The 21,941-nt window shown below is 44.3% G+C and overlaps 1 protein-coding gene across 3 annotated transcripts in view; it reads left to right on the top strand.

Moving 5' to 3' along the window:
* Positions 1-21,941, top strand: part of LOC115124221 (integrin alpha-V-like) — a 101,464-nt gene that overhangs the window by 47,543 nt on the left and 31,980 nt on the right. For all 3 annotated transcript variants that reach the window (XM_065016180.1, XM_065016174.1, XM_065016187.1), the window contains exons 19-27: positions 1,096-1,163; positions 1,356-1,503; positions 4,006-4,098; positions 4,321-4,400; positions 10,313-10,393; positions 14,255-14,360; positions 18,917-19,081; positions 20,588-20,719; positions 21,424-21,537. In XM_065016180.1, the coding sequence (XP_064872252.1) occupies positions 1,096-1,163; positions 1,356-1,503; positions 4,006-4,098; positions 4,321-4,400; positions 10,313-10,393; positions 14,255-14,360; positions 18,917-19,081; positions 20,588-20,719; positions 21,424-21,537 (987 nt within the window). The remainder of the gene's footprint in view (positions 1-1,095; positions 1,164-1,355; positions 1,504-4,005; positions 4,099-4,320; positions 4,401-10,312; positions 10,394-14,254; positions 14,361-18,916; positions 19,082-20,587; positions 20,720-21,423; positions 21,538-21,941) is intronic.

The following is a 21,941-nucleotide window of genomic DNA, read 5'->3' as shown; positions in this document are numbered from 1 at the left end:
ATACAGCGTCGTCACTTTGTTCGTTGTAGAATTCCTTCTCGCATCTTCGCTCTGTCCTCCTCTCACCTTTTCCCTTCGCTTGTGGACTTTAGTGTACAACACAACAGCCCTCTGTGACCAGGCGCAAACACCCCCCCCCAAAGCCAAACCTTCTTACCATAACCGCTAACCTTTTACACAGCTTACGTTATAGCCAACAAGCTAACGTGTTAGTAAAACAATCCAATCTGTGTGTACAATTACTCAGTACAGTGTACAGCAAGCAGTTTAGCAGTTACATCGCCTGGTAAATTAATAAAACCAAAAGCTTACCTTGACTTAGAAGATTTCCTGTGTTGGATAGCCTTAGCCAGCTAGCTAGCTAACGTCAATAGCATTCCTCTCTGTTTGAGTCAGGTTGTTGAGTAGGCTAAATTAGCTGCATTAGCTAAGGAAGTGAAAGGTAAACTAAGAAGAAAAATACAATGAAATATAGCTCTCTCTTTCTGCTGAATCTCCTTAATTTTTAAAAAAATGTTTTGTTTAACTTTACCCATTGTCTTCCTCTCACTTTGAGTCAACTACTCACCACATTTTATACACTGCAGTGCTAGCTGTAGCTGTACCTTGTACTTTTCAGTGCTAGATTAATTCTCTGATCCTTTGATTGGGTGGACAACATGTCAGTTCATGCTACAATGTTGGAGGACGTCCTCCGGGAGTTGTCATAATTACTTGTGTAAGTCTATGGAAGGGGGTGTGAACCACGAGCCTCCTAGGTTTTGTATTGAAGTCAATGTACCCAGAGGAGGATGGAAGCTAGCTGTCCTCCGGCAACACCACAGTGCTACCTAACAGAGTGATGTTGAGGCTACTGTAGATCTTCATTGCAAAACATTGTGTTTTAATCAATTACTTGGATGATGTGAATATATTTAGTATAGTTTTATCTTTAAAAACTCTTTTAAATGTTTCACTATTTTTTATGAAATCCACTGAGGAGGATGGTCCTCCCCGTCCTCCTCTGTTGGAGCCTCCTCTGGTTGAGTGGTGAGGGATGGGTAAAGTTGTTTTGGGGGAGTAAACAAACTGTCTACTTGGGACCATATTTTTCAGGCCCATATCCTACTGGACTGTGGAGATGACAACATCTGCAAGCCAGACCTCAGACTGTCTGTAGTGAGGTGAGTGGTCCTCCTCCTTCAGTATATAAAGGCTATGAGGACTAACATAGCTAGCCAAGCCCAGCTGTGCTGGCCTCGTTACAGGGAACGTATTATCGCCAGAACAGTGTGGTTCTGGAAACAGTGACTTTGTTCAAACGGAGTCTAGATCTTTTTCCATTAATTGTCTTTTTTTTTTTTTTTTACCACAAGTGACCAGAAGGAGATCTACATCGGAGACGATAACCCCTTGACCCTGGAGGTGACCGCGGAGAACCGAGGAGAGGGGGCGTACGAGGCAGAGCTACATGTCTTCATTCCTCCCCAGGCTGACTTCACCGGGGTCGTACGCAACAGTGAGGTAGAAACTCCCCTAATGAACTGTGATGGTGATGGGTAGGTCGTACGCAACAGTGAGGTAGAAACTCCTCTAATGAACTGTGATGGTGATGGTATGGGTAGGTTGTACGCAACAGTGAGGTAGAAACTCCTCTAATGAACTGTGATGGTGATGGGTAGGTTGTACCCAACAGTGAGGTATTAACTCCCCTAATGAACTGTGATGGTGATGGTGATGGGTAGGTTGTACCCAACAGTGAGGTAGAAACTCCCCTAATGAACTGTGATGGTGATGGGTAGGTTGTACCCAACAGTGAGGTATTAACTCCTCTAATGAACTGTGATGGTGATGGGTAGGTTGTACCCAACAGTGAGGTAGAAACTCCCCTAATGAACTGTGATGGTGATGGGTAGGTTGTACCCAACAGTGAGGTAGAAACTCCCCTATTGAACTGTGATGGTGATGGTGATGGGTAGGTTGTACCCAACAGTGAGGTAGAAACTCCTCTAATGAACTGTGATGGTGATGGGTAGGTTGTACCCAACAGTGAGGTAGAAACTCCCCTAATGAACTGTGATGGTGGTGGTGATGGGTAGGTTATACCCAACAGTGAGGTAGAAACTCCTCTAATGAACTGTGATGGTGATGGTATGGGTAGGTTATACCCAACAGTGAGGTAGAAACTCCCCTAATGAACTGTGATGGTGATAGTATGGGTAGGTTATACCCAACAGTGAGGTAGAAACTCCCCTAATGAACTGTGATGGTGGTGGTGATGGGTAGGTTGTACCCAACAGTGAGGTAGAAACTCCTCTAATGAACTGTGATGGTGATGGGTAGGTTGTACCCAACAGTGAGGTATGAACTCCCCTAATGAACTGTGATGGTGATGGGTAGGTTGTACCCAACAGTGAGGTATACATTCCCCCTCATTGGGCTCCTGAGTGGGTCAGCGGTCTTAGACACTCCATCTCTCAGTGCTAGAGGCGTCACTACAGACTACAGGTCATGATCTGGAGTCCCATAGGGCTGGCCCCCAATGTCCCAGAGTCGTCCGGGTTAGGGTTTGGCCCCGGGGGGGGCGTCATTGGCCGTTCCTTGGCCGTCATTGTAAATAAGAATTTGTTCTTCAACTGACTTGCCTAGTTAAAATAAAGGTTAAATAAAAATTGGTGATTTCCCTCATTGTGTTCCTCCTCTGCATTCCCCTGGTGGCTGTACAGTGGCGTTCCCCTGGTGGCTGTACAGTGGCGTTCCCCTGGTGGCTGTACAGTGGCGTTCCCCTGGTGGCTGTACAGTGGCGTTCCCCTGGTGGCTGTACAGTGGCGTTCCCCTGGTGGCTGTACAGTGGCGTTCCCCTGGTGGCTGTACAGTGGCGTTCCCCTGGTGGCCGTAAAGTCCTGGTGGCCGTACAGTGGCGTTCCCCTGGTGGCCGTACAGTGGCGTTCCCCTGGTGGCCGTACAGTGGCGTTCCCCTGGTGGCCGTACAGTGGCGTTCCCCTGGTGGCCCTACAGTGGCGTTCCCCTGGTGGCCGTACAGTGGCGTTCCCCTGGTGGCCGTACAGTGGCGTTCCCCTGGTGGCCGTACAGTGGCGTTCCCCTGGTGGCCGTACAGTGGCGTTCCCCTGGTGGCCGTACAGTGGCGTTCCCCTGGTGGCCGTACAGTGGCGTTCCCCTGGTGGCCGTACAGTGGCGTTCCCCTGGTGGCCGTACAGTGGCGGTGGTTAAGTTACTCATTTGATAGACTCTCACCGTTGATTAACTTTTTATTTATTTTTATTAATTTAACCTTTATTTAACTAGACAAGTCAGTTTAAGAACAAATTCTTATTTACAATGACGGCCAAGGAACGGTGGGTTAACTGCCTTGTTCAGGGGCAGAACGACAGATTTTTTTACCTTGTCAGCTCGGAGGACGCTGCCGCCTCTACACTCTAACCACTAGGCTACGCTGCCGCCTCTACACTCTAACCACTAGGCTACCCTGCTGCCTCTACACTCTAACCACTAGGCTACGTTGCCACCTCTACACTCTAACCACTAGGCTACGCTGCCGCCTCTACACTCTAACCACTAGGCTACGCTGCCGCCTCTACACTCTAACCACTAGGCTACCCTGCCACCTCTACACTCTAACCACTAGGCTACGCTGCCACCTCTACACTCTAACCACTAGGCTACCTGCCTCCTCTACACTCTAACCACTAGGCTACGCTGCCACCTCTACACTCTAACCACTAGGCTACCCTGCCACCTCTACACTAACCACTAGGCTACGCTGCCACCTCTACACTCTAACCACTAGGCTACGCTGCCACCTCTACACGCTAACCACTAGACTACGCTGCCACCTCTACACTCTAACCACTTGAAATGGTTCTCTGAAGGAATCCTGATGCTAAAATACTAATGAGACATGTTTGTTTGTCCAATGACAATACAGCCGTGATGTTATGATGGACGGAAACAGCAGTAAAAGCTTAGAAAAATAAATAATACATATTTATTTGTCCCCTTTTCCAGACTCTGTCTAGATTGTCCTGCGCCTACAAGATAGAGAATCAGACCAGGGTGGTGGTGTGTGACCTGGGGAACCCCATGAAAGGAGGAACTAAAGTGAGTGGATGGAGCATGCAGATGGTGGCAGTCCTGTTGACCGGAGGGGGGGGGGGGGGGATTCCTGTTCTAGGTATTCTATTTCTATGTCGGGCTGTTAACAGACACCTAGACGGCACCGGGTCACACCGGGTTACTGGTACATGTGAGTGTACTTTGTGAATAAATGTGCCTCTGATATCAGAGTGACTCACAGTGATCCTGATGTTGTGGTGTGTTCAGGTGCTGGCCGGTCTACGTTTCAGCGTTCATCAGCTCTCAGAGCAGGACACGTCTGTGGAGTTTGACCTGCAGATAAAGAGGTAATCACGGGTCGTAGAAACTCTTTCTTATTTTAGGAACTACAATCAGGGTCTCAACTTACTGGTAAGAGTTAGAATAGTACAATATTAAAGTAGCAACTTTGTAAACGTTGTTACGCATCAGCAGTTTTCCTGTTGTTATTTATATCAAATTTATTTATATAGCCCTTCGTACATCAGCTGATATCTCAAAGTGCTGTACAGAAACCCAGCCTAAAACCCCCAAACAGCAAGCAATGCAGGTGTAGAAGCACGGTGGCTAGGAAAAACTCCCTAGAAAGGCCAGAACCTAGGAAGAAACCTAAGAGAGAAACCAGGCTATGTGGGGTGGCCAGTCCTCTTCTGGCTGTGCCGGGTGGAGATTATAACAGAACATGGCCAAGATGTTCAAATGTTCATAGATGGCCAGCAGGGTCAGACAGTAGACATGCCAGTAGAGGAACCAGGCTATGAGGGAAAACTCCCTAGAAAGGCCAGAACCTAGGAAGAAACCTAGAGAGGAACCAGGCTATGTGGGGTGGCCAGTCCTCTTCTGGCTGTGCCGGGTGGAGATGAACCAGGGTCTGAGGGGTGGCCAGTCCTCTTCTGGCTGTGCCGGGTGGAGATGAACCAGGCTATGAGGGGTGGCCAGTCCTCTTCTGGCTGTGCCGGGTGGAGATGATAACAGAACATGGCCAAGATGTCTAGTAAAGTTTACAGTAATGTCGGATAAAAACAATGACAGGACTGATGGAAACAAACATTTTCTGTAAACTTTCCAAACGTCAACAAAACAAAATACGTTATACAAGGTGGGATCTTTTTGTGTCTGTAAAATATATTATACGAGAAATGGTGGTGGAAATGCCTTTATGCGCAAATAGTAATGTAATAACCATCATATCAAATAGTAATGTAATAACCATCATATCAAATAGTAATGTAATAACCAGCATCATATCAAATAGTAATGTAATAACCATCATAATAGTAATGTAATAACCATCATAGTAATGGAATAACCATCATAGTAATGTAATAACCAGCATCATATCAAATAGTAATGTAATAACCAGCATAATAGTAATGTAATAACCATCATAATAGTAATGTAATAACCATCAGAATATCAAATAGTAATGTAATAACCATCATAATAGTAATGTAATAACCATCATAATAGTAATGTAATAACCATCATAATAGTAATGTAATAACCATCATAATAGTAATGTAATAACCATCATAGTAATGTAATAACCATCATAATAGTAATGTAATAACCATCATAGTAATGTAATAACCATCATAGTAATGTAATAACCATCATAGTAATGTAATAACCAGCATAATATCAAATAGTAATGTAATAACCAGCATAATAGTAATGTAATAACCATCATAATAACCAGCATAATAGTAATGTAATAACCATCATAATAGTAATGTAATAACCAGCATAATAGTAATGTAATAACCATCATAATAGTAATGTAATAACCATCATAATAGTAATGTAATAACCATCATAATAGTAATGTAATAACCATCATAATAGTAATGTAATAACCATCATAGTAATGTAATAACCATCATAGTAATGTAATAACCATCATAGTAATGTAATAACCAGCATAATATCAAATAGTAATGTAATAACCATCATAATAGTAATGTAATAACCATCATAATAGTAATGTAATAACCATCATAATAGTAATGTAATAACCATCATAATAGTAATGTAATAACCATCATAATAGTAATGTAATAACCATCATAATAGTAATGTAATAACCATCAGAATATCAAAGTAAACTGTGAGTCATGTGATGACATGGTGTGTTGGTCCTCCCACTATGACTGGGGAAACCATGCAGTTTATCAGGCTACAGATGAAATCCGTTATGATGAACTTCACAGGGTGGTGAAAGAGCCCAGTGATGAGCTTGATGCTCCTTTACAATAAAAATAGATGGTCTAATTTAGGTAACATGGTGATTGACTGCCGTTTGACAAAATAATCTTGCTCTTTTGTCCATAATAACCTCATCATGAAGGTAATACGTGCCCCCTTGTAGAGTTAGAGAGAAGCCCTTTTGGAGAAAGAGAGAGAGAGAAGCCCTTTTGGAGAAAGAGAGAGAGAGAAGCCCTTGTAGAGAAAGAGAGAGAGAGAAGCCCTTGTAGAGAGAGAGAGAGAAGCCCTTGTAGAGAAAGAGAGAGAGAAGCCCTTTTGGAGAAAGAGAGAGAAGCCTTTGTAGAGAGAGAGAGAGAGAGAAGCCCTTTTGGAGAAAGAGAGAGAAGCCCTTGTGGAGAAAGAGAGAGAAGCCCTTGTGGAGAAAGAGAGAGAAGCCCTTGTAGAGAGAAGGAGAGAGAGAAGTCCTTTTGGAGAAAGAGAGAGAAGCCCTTGTGGAGAAAGAGAGAGAAGCCCTTGTGGAGAAAGAGAGAGAAGCCCTTGTGGAGAAAGAGAGAGAAGCCCTTGTAGAGAGAAGGAGAGAGAGAAGCCCTTGTGGAGAAAGAGAGAGAAGCCCTTGTGGAGAAAGAGAGAGAAGCCCTTTTGGAGAAAGAGAGAGAAGCCCTTGTGGAGAAAGAGAGAGAAGCCCTTGTAGAGAAAGAGAGAAGCCCTTGTAGAGAGAGAAAGAGAGAGAAGTCCTTGTAGAGAGAGAAAGAGAGAGAAGTCCTTGTAGAGAGAGAGAGAGAGAAGCCCTTGTAGAGAGAGAGAGAGATGCCCTTGTAGAGAGAGATAGAGAGATGCCCTTGTAGAGAGAGAGAGAGAGAAGCCCTTGTAGAGAGAGAGAGAGAGATGCCCTTGTAGAGAGAGAGAGAGAGAAGTCCTTGTAGAGAGAAAGAGAGAGATGCCCTTGTAGAGAAAGAGAGAGAAGCCCTTGTAGAGAAAGAGAGAGAAGCCCTTGTAGAGAAAGAGAGAGAAGCCCTTGTAGAGAGAGATAGAGAGAAGCCCTTGTAGAGAGAGATAGAGAGAAGCCCTTGTAGAGAGAGATAGAGAGATGCCCTTGTAGAGAGAGATAGAGAGAAGCCCTTGTAGAGAAAGAGAGAGATGCCCTTGTAGAGAGAGATAGAGAGAAGCCCTTGTAGAGAGAGAGAGAGATGCCCTTGTAGAGAGAGAGAGAGATGCCATTGCCCTTAATGGTTGTGAGGTCTGGGGTCCGCTCACCAACCAAGAATTCTACAAAATGGGACAAACACCAAATTGAGACTCTGCATGCAGAATGTTGCTAAAATATCCTCCAGTGTACAACGTAGAACACCAAATAATGCAGAGCAGAATTAGGCCGATACCCACTAATTATCAAAATCCAGAAAAGAGCCGTTAAATTCTACAACCACCTAAAAGGAAGCGATTCCCAAACCTTCCATAACAAAGCCATCACCTACAGAGAGATGAACCTGGAGAAGAGTCTCCTAAGCAAGCTGGTCCTGGGGCTCTGTTCACAAACACAAACACACCCTACAGAGCCCCAGGACAGAAACATGATTAGACCCAATCAAATCACGAGAAAACAAAAAGATAATGAATTGGCACATTGGAAAGAATTAACGAACAGAACAGCAAACTAGAATGCTATTTGGCCCTACACAGAGAGTACACAGCGGCAGAATACCTGACCACTGTGACTGACCCAAAATTAAGGAAAGCTTTGACTATGTACAGACTCAGTGAGCATAGCCTTGCTATTGAGAAAGGCCGCCGTAGGCAGACATGGCTCTCAAGAGAAGACAGGCTATGTGCAACACTGCCCACAAAATGAGGTGGAAACTGAGCTGCACTTCCTAACCTCCTGCCCAATGTATGACCATATTAGAGAGACATATTTCCCTCAGATTACACAGATCCACAAAGAATTTGAAAACAAATCCGATTTTGATCTACTGGGTGAAATACCACAGTGTGCCATCACAGCAGCAAGATTTGTGACCTGTTGCCACAAGAAAAGGGCAACCAGTGAAGAACACACACCATTGTAAATACAACCCATATTTATGCTTATTTATTTTTCCCTTTTGTACTTCAACCATTTGCACATTGTTACAACACTGTGTGTATATATATATATATGACATTTGAAAATCTATTTAATCTTTGGAACTTCTGTGAGTGTAATGTTTACTGTTCATTTCACTTTTGTATATTATCTACTTCACTTGCTTGAGTGAGGTGAGTGAGTGAGATGCACTATATAAAGTAGGCTGCCATTTGGGACAGAACCTAAGACGTGTATTTGCGTTCTCCCTGCTTGTATTCAGAGTGGCATTTCAATTACAGAGTAGATATATCCTGTTGTTGTGAAAAGCATTTGGTCTCCTAGCCTCTTGTTTACCATGCCGGTCCCTTAGCTCACAAGGGGATGTCTTTACACACGCATTCTCCTAGCCTCCTGTTTACCATGCCGGTCCCTTAGCTCACACGGGGCTGTCTTTACACACGCATTCTCCTAGCCTCCTGTTTACCATGCCGGTCCCTTAGCTCACACGGGGCTGTCTTTACACACGCATTCTCCTAGCCTCCTGTTTACCATGCCGGTCCCTTAGCTCACACGGGGCTGTCTTTACACACACATTCTCCTAGCCTCCTGTTTACCATGCCAGTCCCTTAGCTCACACGGGGCTGTCTTTACACACGCATTCTCCTAGCCTCCTAGCCTCCTGTTTACCATGCCGGTCCCTTAGCTCACACGGGGCTGTCTTTACACACGCATTCTCCTAGCCTCCTAGCCTCTTGTTTACCATGCCGGTCCCTTAGCTCACACGGGGCTGTCTTTACACACGCATTCTCCTAGCCTCCTAGCCTCCTGTTTACCATGCCGGTCCCTTAGCTCACACGGGGCTGTCTTTACACACGCATTCTCCTAGCCTCCTAGCCTCCTGTTTACCATGCCGGTCCCTTAGCTCACACGGGGCTGTCTTTACACACGCATTCTCCTAGCCTCCTAGCCTCCTGTTTACCATGCCGGTCCCTTAGCTCACACGGGGCTGTCTTTACACACGCATTCTCCTAGCCTCCTGTTTACCATCGGTCCCTTAGCTCACACGGGGCTGTCTTTACACACACATTCTCCTAGCCTCCTGCCTCCTGTTTACCATGCCGGTCCCTTAGCTCACACGTGGGCTGTCTTTACACCACGCATTCTCCTAGCCTCCTAGCCTCCTGTTTACCATGCCGGTCCCTTAGCTCACACGGGGCTGTCTTTACACACGCATTCTCCTAGCCTCCTAGCCTCCTGTTTACCATGCCGGTCCCTTAGCTCACACGGGGCTGTCTTTACACACGCATTCTCCTAGCCTCCTGTTTACCATGCCGGTCCCTTAGCTCACACGGGGCTGTCTTTACACACGCATTCTCCTAGCCTCCTAGCCTCCTGTTTACCATGCCGGTCCCTTAGCTCACACGGGCTGTCTTTACACATGCATTTTAGCCTCCTAGCCTCCTGTTTACCATCGGTCCCTTAGCTCACTCGGGGCTGTCTTTAAACACGCATTCTCCTAGCCTCCTGTTTACCATGCCGGTCCCTTAGCTCACACGGGGCTGTCTTTACACACGCATTCTCCTAGCCTCCTGTTTACCATGCCGGTCCCTTAGCTCACACGGGGCTGTCTTTACACACGCATTCTCCTAGCCTCCTGTTTACCATGCCGGTCCCTTAGCTCACACGGGGTTGTCTTTACACACGCATTCTGCTGACCAAAGGCATTGTTGAATTGTTCAGAATAGTTTAGCTAAAAACTCACGAGTCTCGTGGTGGAATTGTCTGGAGGAGTTTTTTTTTTTGAGGTTTGTCTCACCAGTTTAAAATTCTGGATGCAAGTTACAACATGTATGCAATGGCGCCACCTCGTGGACGTGTGTGTTATAGCATCAACCTGTACTGTGCACAGTGGTCTTTTTATAATAGAAGAATATAATATTGTCTTTTCAGTTCCAACCAGTTCAACAACACCAGCAGTCGGGTCCTCAGCATCACAAAGCTGGCTGTCCTTGCCAAGGTGGATATCAGAGGGTATGTGTCTCCTCACTCATTTCAATACCTTAATTATACATTATTTACTCATTTGAATACCTTAATTATACATGATTTACTCATTTGAATACCTTAATTATACATGATTTACTCATTTGAATACCTTAATTATACATGATTTACTCATTTGAATACCTTAATTATACATGATTTACTCATTTGAATACCTTAATTATACATGATTTACTCATTTCAATACCTTAATACCATAATACATGATTTACTGAACATCATAAAGTACATTTAAAAAAAAAATATTCTGATAATATGAATTCAGATGATCGTGTGATTGTGTACCATAATATGACAGCAATGCAGACTGCAGTTAATTAGTTAATTGGTTAATTGGGCTCAAAACCCTAGGAGGGACGTTCACCTGTTTTTGTGTTCTGCCTCAGAAACTAAGTGTTTATCAAATCACACTTTTTTTTTGTCACATGCGCTGATATACAAGGGGGGTGTACCGGTACAGAGTCAATGTGGAGACTATATACAGGGTGTACCGGTACAGAGTCAATGTGGAGGCTATATACAGGGGGTACCGGTACAGAGTCAATGTGGAGGCTATATACAGGGGTACCGGTACAGAGTCAATGTGGAGGCTATATACAGGGGGTACCGGTACAGAGTCAATGTGGAGGCTATATACAGGGGTACCGGTACAGAGTCAATGTGGAGGCTATAGACAGTGTGTACCGGTACAGAGTCAATGTGGAGGCTATATACAGGGGTACCTGTACAGAGTCAATGTGGAGGCTATATACAGGGGGTACCGGTACAGAGTCAATGTGGAGGCTATATACAGGGGTACCGGTACAGAGTCAATGTGGAGGCTATATACAGGGGGTACCGGTACAGAGTCAATGTGGAGACTATATACAGGGTGTACCGGTACAGAGTCAATGTGGAGGCTATATACAGGGGGTACCGGTACAGAGTCAATGTGGAGGCTATATACAGGGGTACCGGTACAGAGTCAATGTGGAGGCTATATACAGGGGTACCGGTACAGAGTCAATGTGGAGGCTATATACAGGGGTACCGGTACAGAGTCAATGTGGAGGCTATATACAGGGGTACCCGTTCAGAGTCAATGTGGAGGCTATATACAGGGGGTACCGGTACAGAGTCAATGTGGAGGCTATATACAGGGGGGTACCGGTACCTGAGTCAATGTGGAGGCTATATACAGGGGGTACCGGTACAGAGTCAATGTGGAGACTATATACAGGGGTACCGGTACAGAGTCAATGTGGAGGCTATATACAGGGTGTACCGGTACAGAGTCAATGTGGAGGCTATATACAGGGTGTACCGGTACAGAGTCAATGTGGAGGCTATATACAGGGGGTACCGGTACAGAGTCAATGTGGAGGCTATATACAGGGGGTACCGGTACAGAGTCAATGTGGAGGCTATATACAGGGTGTACCGGTACAGAGTCAATGTGGAGGCTATATACAGGGTGTACCGGTACAGAGTCAATGTGGAGGCTATATACAGGGTATTACGGTACAGAGTCAATGTGGAGGCTATATACAGGGGGTACCTGTACAGTCAATGTGCGGGGGGCACCGGTTAGTTGAGGTAATATGTACATGCAGGTAGGGTTGTTAAAGTGACTATGCATAGATAATAACAGAGAGTAGCAGCAGCGTAGAAGAGAGGTGGGGGGAAATGCAAATAGTCTGGGTAGCCAATTGATTAAATGTTTAGGAACCTTATGGCTTGGGGGTAGAAGCTGTTTAGAGCCTCTTGGACCTAGACTTGGTGCTCCGGTACCGCTTGCTGTGTGGTAGCAGAGAGAACAGTCTGCAACTAGGGTGGCTGGAGTCTTTGACAATTTTGAGGGTCTTCCTCTGACACCGCCTGGTATAGAGGTCCTGGATGGCAGGAAGCTTGGCCCCAGTGATGTATCACAGGAGAGTTTAGCCTGGTTGGCTTCTGTAAACAGACAGACCTGGGGAATGAATGAGGCATAAATAGTAAGCCGCGACAGAATTAGAGACAGTACCCATGTGTTACCTCTACCATCTCAGTAGAGACAGTACCCATGTGTTACCTCTACCATCTCAGTAGAGACAGTACCCATGTGTTACCATCTCAGTAGAGACAGTACCCATGTGTTACCTCTACCATCTCAGTAGAGACAGTACCCATGTGTTACCTCTACCATCTCAGTAGAGACAGTACCCATGTGTTACCTCTACCATCTCAGTAGAGACAGTACCCATGTGTTACCTCTACCATCTCAGTAGAGACAGTACCCATGTGTTACCTCTTACCAACTCAGTAGAGACAGTACCCATGTGTTACCATCTCAGTAGAGACAGTACCCATGTGTTACCATCTCAGTAGAGACAGTACCCATGTGTTACCATCTCAGTAGAGACAGTACCCATGTGTTACCATCTCAGTAGAGACAGTACCCATGTGTTACCATCTCAGTAGAGACAGTACCCATGTGTTACCTCTACCATCTCAGTAGAGACAGTACCCATGTGTTACCTCTACCATCTCAGTAGAGACAGTACCCATGTGTTACCATCTCAGTAGAGACAGTACCCATGTGTTACCATCTCAGTAGAGACAGTACCCATGTGTTACCATCTCAGTAGAGACAGTACCCATGTGTTACCATCTCAGTAGAGACAGTACCCATGTGTTACCATCTCAGTAGAGACAGTACCCATGTGTTACCATCTCAGTAGAGACAGTACCCATGTGTTACCTCTACCATCTCAGTAGAGACAGTACCCATGTGTTACCTCTACCATCTCAGTAGAGACAGTACCCATGTGTTACCTCTACCATCTCAGTAGAGACAGTACCCATGTGTTACCATCTCAGTAGAGACAGTACCCATGTGTTACCTCTACCATCTCAGTAGAGACAGTACCCATGTGTTACCTCTACCATCTCAGAAGAGACAGTACCCATGTGTTACCTCTACCATCTCAGTAGAGACAGTACCCATGTGTTACCATCTCAGTAGAGACAGTACCCATGTGTTACCACCTCAGTAGAGACAGTACCCATGTGTTACCACCTCAGTAGAGACAGTACCCATGTGTTACCTCTACCACCTCAGTAGAGACAGTACCCATGTGTTACCTCTACCACCTCAGTAGAGACAGTACCCATGTGTTACCTCTACCATCTCAGTAGAGACAGTACCCATGTGTTACCTCTACCATCTCAGTAGAGACAGTACCCATGTGTTACCATCTCAGTAGAGACAGTACCCATGTGTTACCACCTCAGTAGAGACAGTACCCATGTGTTACCTCTACCATCTCAGTAGAGACAGTACCCATGTGTTACCTCTACCATCTCAGTAGAGACAGTACCCATGTGTTACCTCTACCATCTCAGTAGAGACAGTACCCATGTGTTACCTCTACCATCTCAGTAGAGACAGTACCCATGTGTTACCTCTACCATCTCAGTAGAGACAGTACCCATGTGTTACCTCTACCATCTCAGTAGAGACAGTACCCATGTGTTACCTCTACCACCTCAGTAGAGACAGTACCCATGTGTTACCTCTACCATCTCAGTAGAGACAGTACCCATGTGTTACCTCTACCATTTCAGTAGAGACAGTACCCATGTGTTACCTCTACCATCTCAGTAGAGACAGTACCCATGTGTTACCTCTACCATCTCAGTAGAGACAGTACCCATGTGTTACCTCTACCAGCTCTACAGTCCTGTTGGGAATATCTTAACTCTACCAGCTCTTTAACTTCTCTTCTTTCTCTTCTCCTCTTTCTCCCTCCCTCCCTCCCTCCCTCTCCTCTCCCTCCCTCCCTCTTCTCTCCTCTCCCTCTGCTGTAGGGTGTCCGCCCCAGACCAGGTCTTCCTGCCTGTTGCCAACTGGCAGCCTAAAGAGAACCCTGTCGTAGGAGACGACATCGGCCCACAGATACTGCATGTCTATGAGGTCAGTGTTCTGCTTGTATAGACATAGAATGTCCTGTCTATACAGTATGGAGATCTGTGGGGTAATAGAATGTCCTGTCTATATGGAGAACTGTGGGGTAATAGAATGTTCTGTCTATATGGATAACTGTGGGGTAATAGAATGTTCTGTCTATATGGAGATCTGTGGGGTAATAGAATGTTCTGTCTATATGGATAACTGTGGGGTAATAGAATGTTCTGTCTATATGGATAACTGTGGGGTAATAGAATGTTCTGTCTATATGGAGAACTGTGGGGTAATAGAATGTTCTGTCTATATGGAGAACTGTAGAATGTAATAGAATGTCCTGTCTATACAGTATGGAGAACTGTGGGGTAATAGAATGTTCTGTCTATATGGAGAACTGTGGGGTAATAGAATGTTCTGTCTATATGGAGAACTGTGGGGTAATAGAATGTCCTGTCTATACAGTATGGAGAACTGTGGGGTAATAGAATGTTCTGTCTATATGGAGAACTGTGGGGTAATAGAATGTCCTGTCTATACAGTATGGAGAACTGTGGGGTAATAGAATGTTCTGTCTATATGGAGAACTGTGGGGTAATAGAATGTCCTGTCTATACAGTATGGAGAACTGTGGGGTAATAGAATGTTCTGTCTATACAGTATGGAGAACTGTGGGGTAATAGAATGTTCTGTCTATATGGAGAACTGTGGGGTAATAGAATGTTCTGTCTATATGGAGAACTGTGGGGTAATAGAATGTTCTGTCTATATGGAGAACTGTGGGGTAATAGAATGTTCTGTCTATATGGAGAACTGTGGGGTAATAGAATGTCCTGTCTATACAGTATGGAGAACTGTGGGGTAATAGAATGTTCTGTCTATATGGAGAACTGTGGGGTAATAGAATGTCCTGTCTATACAGTATGGAGAACTGTGGGGTAATAGAATGTTCTGTCTATATGGAGAACTGTGGGGTAATAGAATGTTCTGTCTATATGGAGAACTGTGGGGTAATAGAATGTTCTGTCTATATGGAGAACTGTGGGGTAATAGAATGTTCTGTCTATACAGTATGGAGAACTGTGGGGTAATAGAATGTTCTGTCTATATGGAGAACTGTGGGGTATGTTCTGTCTATACAGAGAACTGTGGGGTAATAGAATGTTCTGTCTATACAGTATGGAGAACTGTGGGGTAATAGAATGTTCTGTCTATACAGTATGGAGAACTGTGGGGTAATAGAATGTTCTGTCTATACAGTATGGAGAACTGTGGGGTAATAGAATGTTCTGTCTGTATGGAGAACTGTGGGGTAATAGAATGTTCTGTCTATATGGAGAACTGTGGGGTAATAGAATGTTCTGTCTGTATGGAGAACTGTGGGGTAATAGAATGTCCTGTCTATACAGTATGGAGATCTGTGGGGTAATAGAATGTTCTGTCTGTATGGAGAACTGTGGGGTAATAGAATGTTCTGTCTATATGGAGAACTGTGGGGTAATAGAATGATCTGTCTATATGGATAACTGTGGGGTAATAGAATGTTCTGTCTATATGGATAACTGTGGGGTAATAGAATGTTCTGTCTATATGGAGAACTGTGGGGTAATAGAATGTTCTGTCTATATGGAGAACTGTGGGGTAATAGAATGTTCTGTCTATATGGAGAACTGTGGGGAATGAATGTCCTGTCTATACAGTATGGAGAACTGTGGGGTAATAGAATGTTCTGTCTATATGGAGAACTGTGGGGTAATAGAATGTTCTGTCTATATGGAGAACTGTGGGGTAATAGAATGTCCTGTCTATACAGTATGGAGAACTGTGGGGTAATAGAATGTTCTGTCTATATGGAGAACTGTGGGGTAATAGAATGTCCTGTCTATACAGTATGGAGAACTGTGGGGTAATAGAATGTTCTGTCTATATGGAGAACTGTGGGGTAATAGAATGTCCTGTCTATACAGTATGGAGAACTGTGGGGTAATAGAATGTTCTGTCTATACAGTATGGAGAACTGTGGGGTAATAGAATGTTCTGTCTATATGGATAACTGTGGGGTAATAGAATGTTCTGTCTATATGGAGAACTGTGGGGTAATAGAATGTTCTGTCTATATGGAGAACTGTGGGGTAATAGAATGTTCTGTCTATACAGTATGGAGAACTGTGGGGTAATAGAATGTTCTGTCTATATGGAGAACTGTGGGGTAATAGAATGTCCTGTCTATACAGTATGGAGAACTGTGGGGTAATAGAATGTTCTGTCTATATGGAGAACTGTGGGGTAATAGAATGTCCTGTCTATACAGTATGGAGAACTGTGGGGTAATAGAATGTTCTGTCTATATGGAGAACTGTGGGGTAATAGAATGTTCTGTCTATATGGAGAACTGTGGGGTAATAGAATGTTCTGTCTATATGGAGAACTGTGGGGTAATAGAATGTTCTGTCTATACAGTATGGAGAACTGTGGGGTAATAGAATGTTCTGTCTATACAGTATGGAGAACTGTGGGGTAATAGAATGTTCTGTCTATACAGTATGGAGAACTGTGGGGTAATAGAATGTTCTGTCTATACAGTATGGAGAACTGTGGGGTAATAGAATGTTCTGTCTATACAGTATGGAGAACTGTGGGGTAATAGAATGTTCTGTCTGTATGGAGAACTGTGGGGTAATAGAATGATCTGTCTATATGGAGAACTGTGGGGTAATAGAATGTTCTGTCTGTATGGAGAACTGTGGGGTAATAGAATGTCCTGTCTATACAGTATGGAGATCTGTGGGGTAATAGAATGTTCTGTCTGTATGGAGAACTGTGGGGTAATAGAATGTTCTGTCTATATGGAGAACTGTGGGGTAATAGAATGATCTGTCTATATGGATAACTGTGGGGTAATAGAATGTTCTGTCTATATGGATAACTGTGGGGTAATAGAATGTTCTGTCTATATGGAGAACTGTGGGGTAATAGAATGTTCTGTCTATATGGAGAACTGTGGGGTAATAGAATGTTCTGTCTATATGGAGAACTGTGGGGTAATAGAATGTCCTGTCTATACAGTATGGAGAACTGTGGGGTAATAGAATGTTCTGTCTATATGGAGAACTGTGGGGTAATAGAATGTTCTGTCTATATGGAGAACTGTGGGGTAATAGAATGTCCTGTCTATACAGTATGGAGAACTGTGGGGTAATAGAATGTTCTGTCTATATGGAGAACTGTGGGGGTAATAGAATGTCCTGTCTATACAGTATGGAGAACTGTGGGGTAATAGAATGTTCTGTCTATATGGAGAACTGTGGGGTAATAGAATGTCCTGTCTATACAGTATGGAGAACTGTGGGGTAATAGAATGTTCTGTCTATACAGTATGGAGAACTGTGGTCTATGGAGAACTGTGCAGGGTAATAGAATGTTCTGTCTATAACTGTGGGGAGAACTGGAGTGGGGTAATAGAATGTTCTGTCTATATGGAGAACTGTGGGGTAATAGAATGTTCTGTCTATACAGTATGGAGAACTGTGGGGTAATAGAATGTTCTGTCTATATGGAGAACTGTGGGGTAATAGAATGTCCTGTCTATACAGTATGGAGAACTGTGGGGTAATAGAATGTTCTGTCTATATGGAGAACTGTGGGGTAATAGAATGTCCTGTCTATACAGTATGGAGAACTGTGGGGTAATAGAATGTTCTGTCTATATGGAGAACTGTGGGGTAATAGAATGTCCTGTCTATACAGTATGGAGAACTGTGGGGTAATAGAATGTTCTGTCTATATGGAGAACTGTGGGGTAATAGAATGTTCTGTCTATATGGAGAACTGTGGGGTAATAGAATGTTCTGTCTATATGGAGAACTGTGGGGTAATAGAATGTTCTGTCTATACAGTATGGAGAACTGTGGGGTAATAGAATGTTCTGTCTATACAGTATGGAGAACTGTGGGGTAATAGAATGTTCTGTCTATACAGTATGGAGAACTGTGGGGTAATAGAATGTTCTGTCTATACAGTATGGAGAACTGTGGGGTAATAGAATGTTCTGTCTATACAGTATGGAGAACTGTGGGGTAATAGAATGTTCTGTCTGTATGGAGAACTGTGGGGTAATAGAATGATCTGTCTATATGGAGAACTGTGGGGTAATAGAATGTTCTGTCTGTATGGAGAACTGTGGGGTAATAGAATGTCCTGTCTATACAGTATGGAGATCTGTGGGGTAATAGAATGTTCTGTCTGTATGGAGAACTGTGGGGTAATAGAATGTTCTGTCTATATGGAGAACTGTGGGGTAATAGAATGATCTGTCTATATGGAGAACTGTGGGGTAATAGAATGTCCTGTCTGTATGGAGAACTGTGGGGTAATAGAATGTTCTGTCTGTATGTGGATTGAATAATTGCCAAATACAAAGTGTTCCAATACAGCCCATAAATGATTGAGGGAAACGTTTCTAAACTAGCTCAACAGCTCTCCTACTATAAATCATCATGACGTCAGGGAAGACATGTTGTTTTACCTGGTACATGTTGTTACTAAAAACGCTCTTGTTTCTGTTCCAGTTGCGTAACAGAGGTCCCAGTACCTTCAGCAAGGCCATGCTGGACATCGAGTGGCCCTACAGGTTCAACAACGGCTCTCTGCTCTACATCACTAAACTAGAGGTGGATGGAGACGGTGGCATGAACTGCAGTACAGACATGGAGATCAACCCGCTCAATGTCTCAGTACGTCTTACCTTTCTCTCGTATTCAGCCCAGACTCACTCAATGTCTCAGTACGTCATCGTATCCTCTCTTACCTTTCTCTCGTATTCAGCCCAGACACTTTTCCTGCGTCTGACCTTTCTTGAAATTGTTACCTTCATGGATTTGAAAGAACTGGTAGAGGAAACTCTAGTCTAGCCCATGAAAGTACTGGTAGAGGAGAAACTCTAGTCTAGCCCATGAAAGTACTGGTAGAGGAGAAACTCTAGTCTAGCCCATGAAAGTACTGGTAGAGGAAACTCTAGTCTAGCCCATGAAAGTACTGGTAGAGGAAACTCTAGTCTAGCCCATGAAAGTACTGGTAGAGGAAACTAGTCTAGCCCATGAAAGAACTGGTATAGGAAACTAGTCTAGCCCATGAAAGTACTGGTAGAGGAAACTGTATAGTCTAGCCCATGAAAGTACTGGTAGAGGAGAAACTCTAGTCTAGCCCATGAAAGTACTGGTAGAGGAGAAACTCTAGTCTAGCCCATGAAAGAACTGGTAGAGGAAATTCTAGTCTAGCCCATGAAAGAACTGGTAGAGGTAACTGTCTAGTCTAGCCCATGAAAGAACTGGTAGAGGTAACTGTCTAGTCTAGCCCATGAAAGAACTGGTAGAGGTACCTGTCTAGTCTAGCCCATGAAAGAACTGGTAGAGGTAACTGTATAGTCTAGCCCATGAAAGTACTGGTAGAGGAGAAACTCTAGTCTAGCCCATGAAAGTACTGGTAGAGGAGAAACTCTAGTCTAGCCCATGAAAGAACTGGTAGAGGAAACTCTAGTCTAGCCCATGAAAGAACTGGTAGAGGTAACTGTCTAGTCTAGCCCATGAAAGAACTGGTAGAGGTAACTGTCTAGTCTAGCCCATGAAAGAACTGGTAGAGGTAACTGTCTAGTCTAGCCCATGAAAGAACTGGTAGAGGTAACTGTCTAGTCTAGCCCATGAAAGAACTGGTAGAGGAAACTGTCTAGTCTAGCCCATGAAAGAACTGGTAGAGGTAACTGTCTAGTCTAGCCCATGAAAGAACTGGTAGAGGTAACTGTCTAGTCTAGCCCATGAAAGAACTGGTAGAGGTAACTGTCTAGTCTAGCCCATGAAAGTACTGGTAGAGGAAACTGTCTAGTCTAGCCCATGAAAGAACTGGTAGAGGTAACTGTCTAGTCTAGCCCATGAAAGAACTGGTAGAGGTAACTGTCTAGTCTAGCCCATGAAAGAACTGGTAGAGGTAACTGTCTAGTCTAGCCCATGAAAGAACTGGTAGAGGTAACTGTCTAGTCTAGCCCATGAAAGAACTGGTAGAGGTAACTGTCTAGTCTAGCCCATGAAAGAACTGGTAGAGGTAACTGTCTAGTCTAGCCCATGCTTACGCCAAGCCAACGCGTAAATGCGGTGAAAACTATAAGAGTACACAATACGGTAGCAAGGACACATAATTAGGATGTCATCCTCTCTGTGGTAAAGAATACTTCTCCCCGTCTCTTCTAGAACCCTCTATCTGGAGAGAAGAACATCACCTCTCCAAGTGGAGGAGGAGACAGGACAGAGGGAAGGAACAGGAACCATGTCCACCGCAGAGAGCTGGAGAGGAAGGAGATGGAGGGAGTCCTGGAAACTCTGGTACTGTCTCTACACCTCCTGGCTACTGTACAACAGAGTCTGGGCCAATTTTTATCATTGAAAAGCAAGGGGAATTTCAGTTTACATCCTGAATTGACTCTAAACAAATCATACAGTAGCAACTAAACTCAGCAACAAAAAAAAAGAAACAGCCCTTTTTCAGGACCCTGTCTTTCAAAGATAATTTGTAAAAATCTAAATACATTCACAGGTCTTCATTGTAAAGCGTTTAAACACTGTTTCCCATGCCCTTGTTCAATAAACCATAAACAATTAATGAACAAGCACCTGTGGAACAGTCGTTAAGACACTAACAGCTTACAGACGGTAGGCAATTAAGGTCACAGTTATGAAAACTTAGGACACTAAAGGGGCCTTTCTACTGACTCTGAAAAACACCAAAAGAAAGATGCTCATCTGCGTGAACGTGCCTTAGGTATGCTGCGAGGAGGCATGAGGACTTCAGATGTGGCCAGGGCAATACATTTGACCCCCCTTTGTTCAGGGACACATTATTCTATTTCTGTTAGTCATATGTCTGTGGAACTTGTTCAGTTTATGTCTCAGTTGTTGAATCTTATGTTCATACAAATGTTAAGTTTTCTGAAAATAAACGCAGTTGACAGTGAGAGGACGTTTCTTTTTTTTGTTGAGTTTACATAGATGGAGGAGATCAGTGATTGTATGTGTGTGTCTTCTGTCAGGACTGTTCCAAGGTCCAGTGTCTGAAGATCCGGTGTCAGGTGGGCCGTGTGGAGAGAGGTCAGAGTGCCATCCTCTACATCCACTCCAGGCTGGGGGTGGCCACCTTCCTCAAGGTGAGACTCCTGTCTGTTATGCTCTAGAGGTACTAGCCTGGTGTCCTAGGTTAGATACGGTACTGGCCTGGTGTCCTAGGTTAGATACGGTACTGGCCTGGTGTCCTAGGTTAGATACGGTACTGGCCTGGTGTCCTAGGTTAGATACGGTACTGGCCTGGTGTCCTAGGTTAGATACTGGCCTGGTGTCCTAGGGTACTGGCCTGGTGTCCTAGGTTAGATACGGTACTGGCCTGGTGTCCTAGGTTAGATACGGTACTGGCCTGGTGTCCTAGGTTAGATACGGTACTGGCCTGGTGTCCTAGGTTAGATACGGTACTGGCCTGGTGTGTCCTAGGTTAGATACGGTACTGGCCTGGTGTCCTAGGTTAGATACGGTACTGGCCTGGTGTCCTAGGTTAGAT

Source organism: Oncorhynchus nerka, linkage group LG3, assembly GCF_034236695.1.
Source record: "Oncorhynchus nerka isolate Pitt River linkage group LG3, Oner_Uvic_2.0, whole genome shotgun sequence".
Taxonomy (NCBI): Eukaryota; Metazoa; Chordata; class Actinopteri; order Salmoniformes; family Salmonidae; genus Oncorhynchus; species Oncorhynchus nerka.
This window is presented reverse-complemented; position numbering and strand designations above follow the sequence as displayed.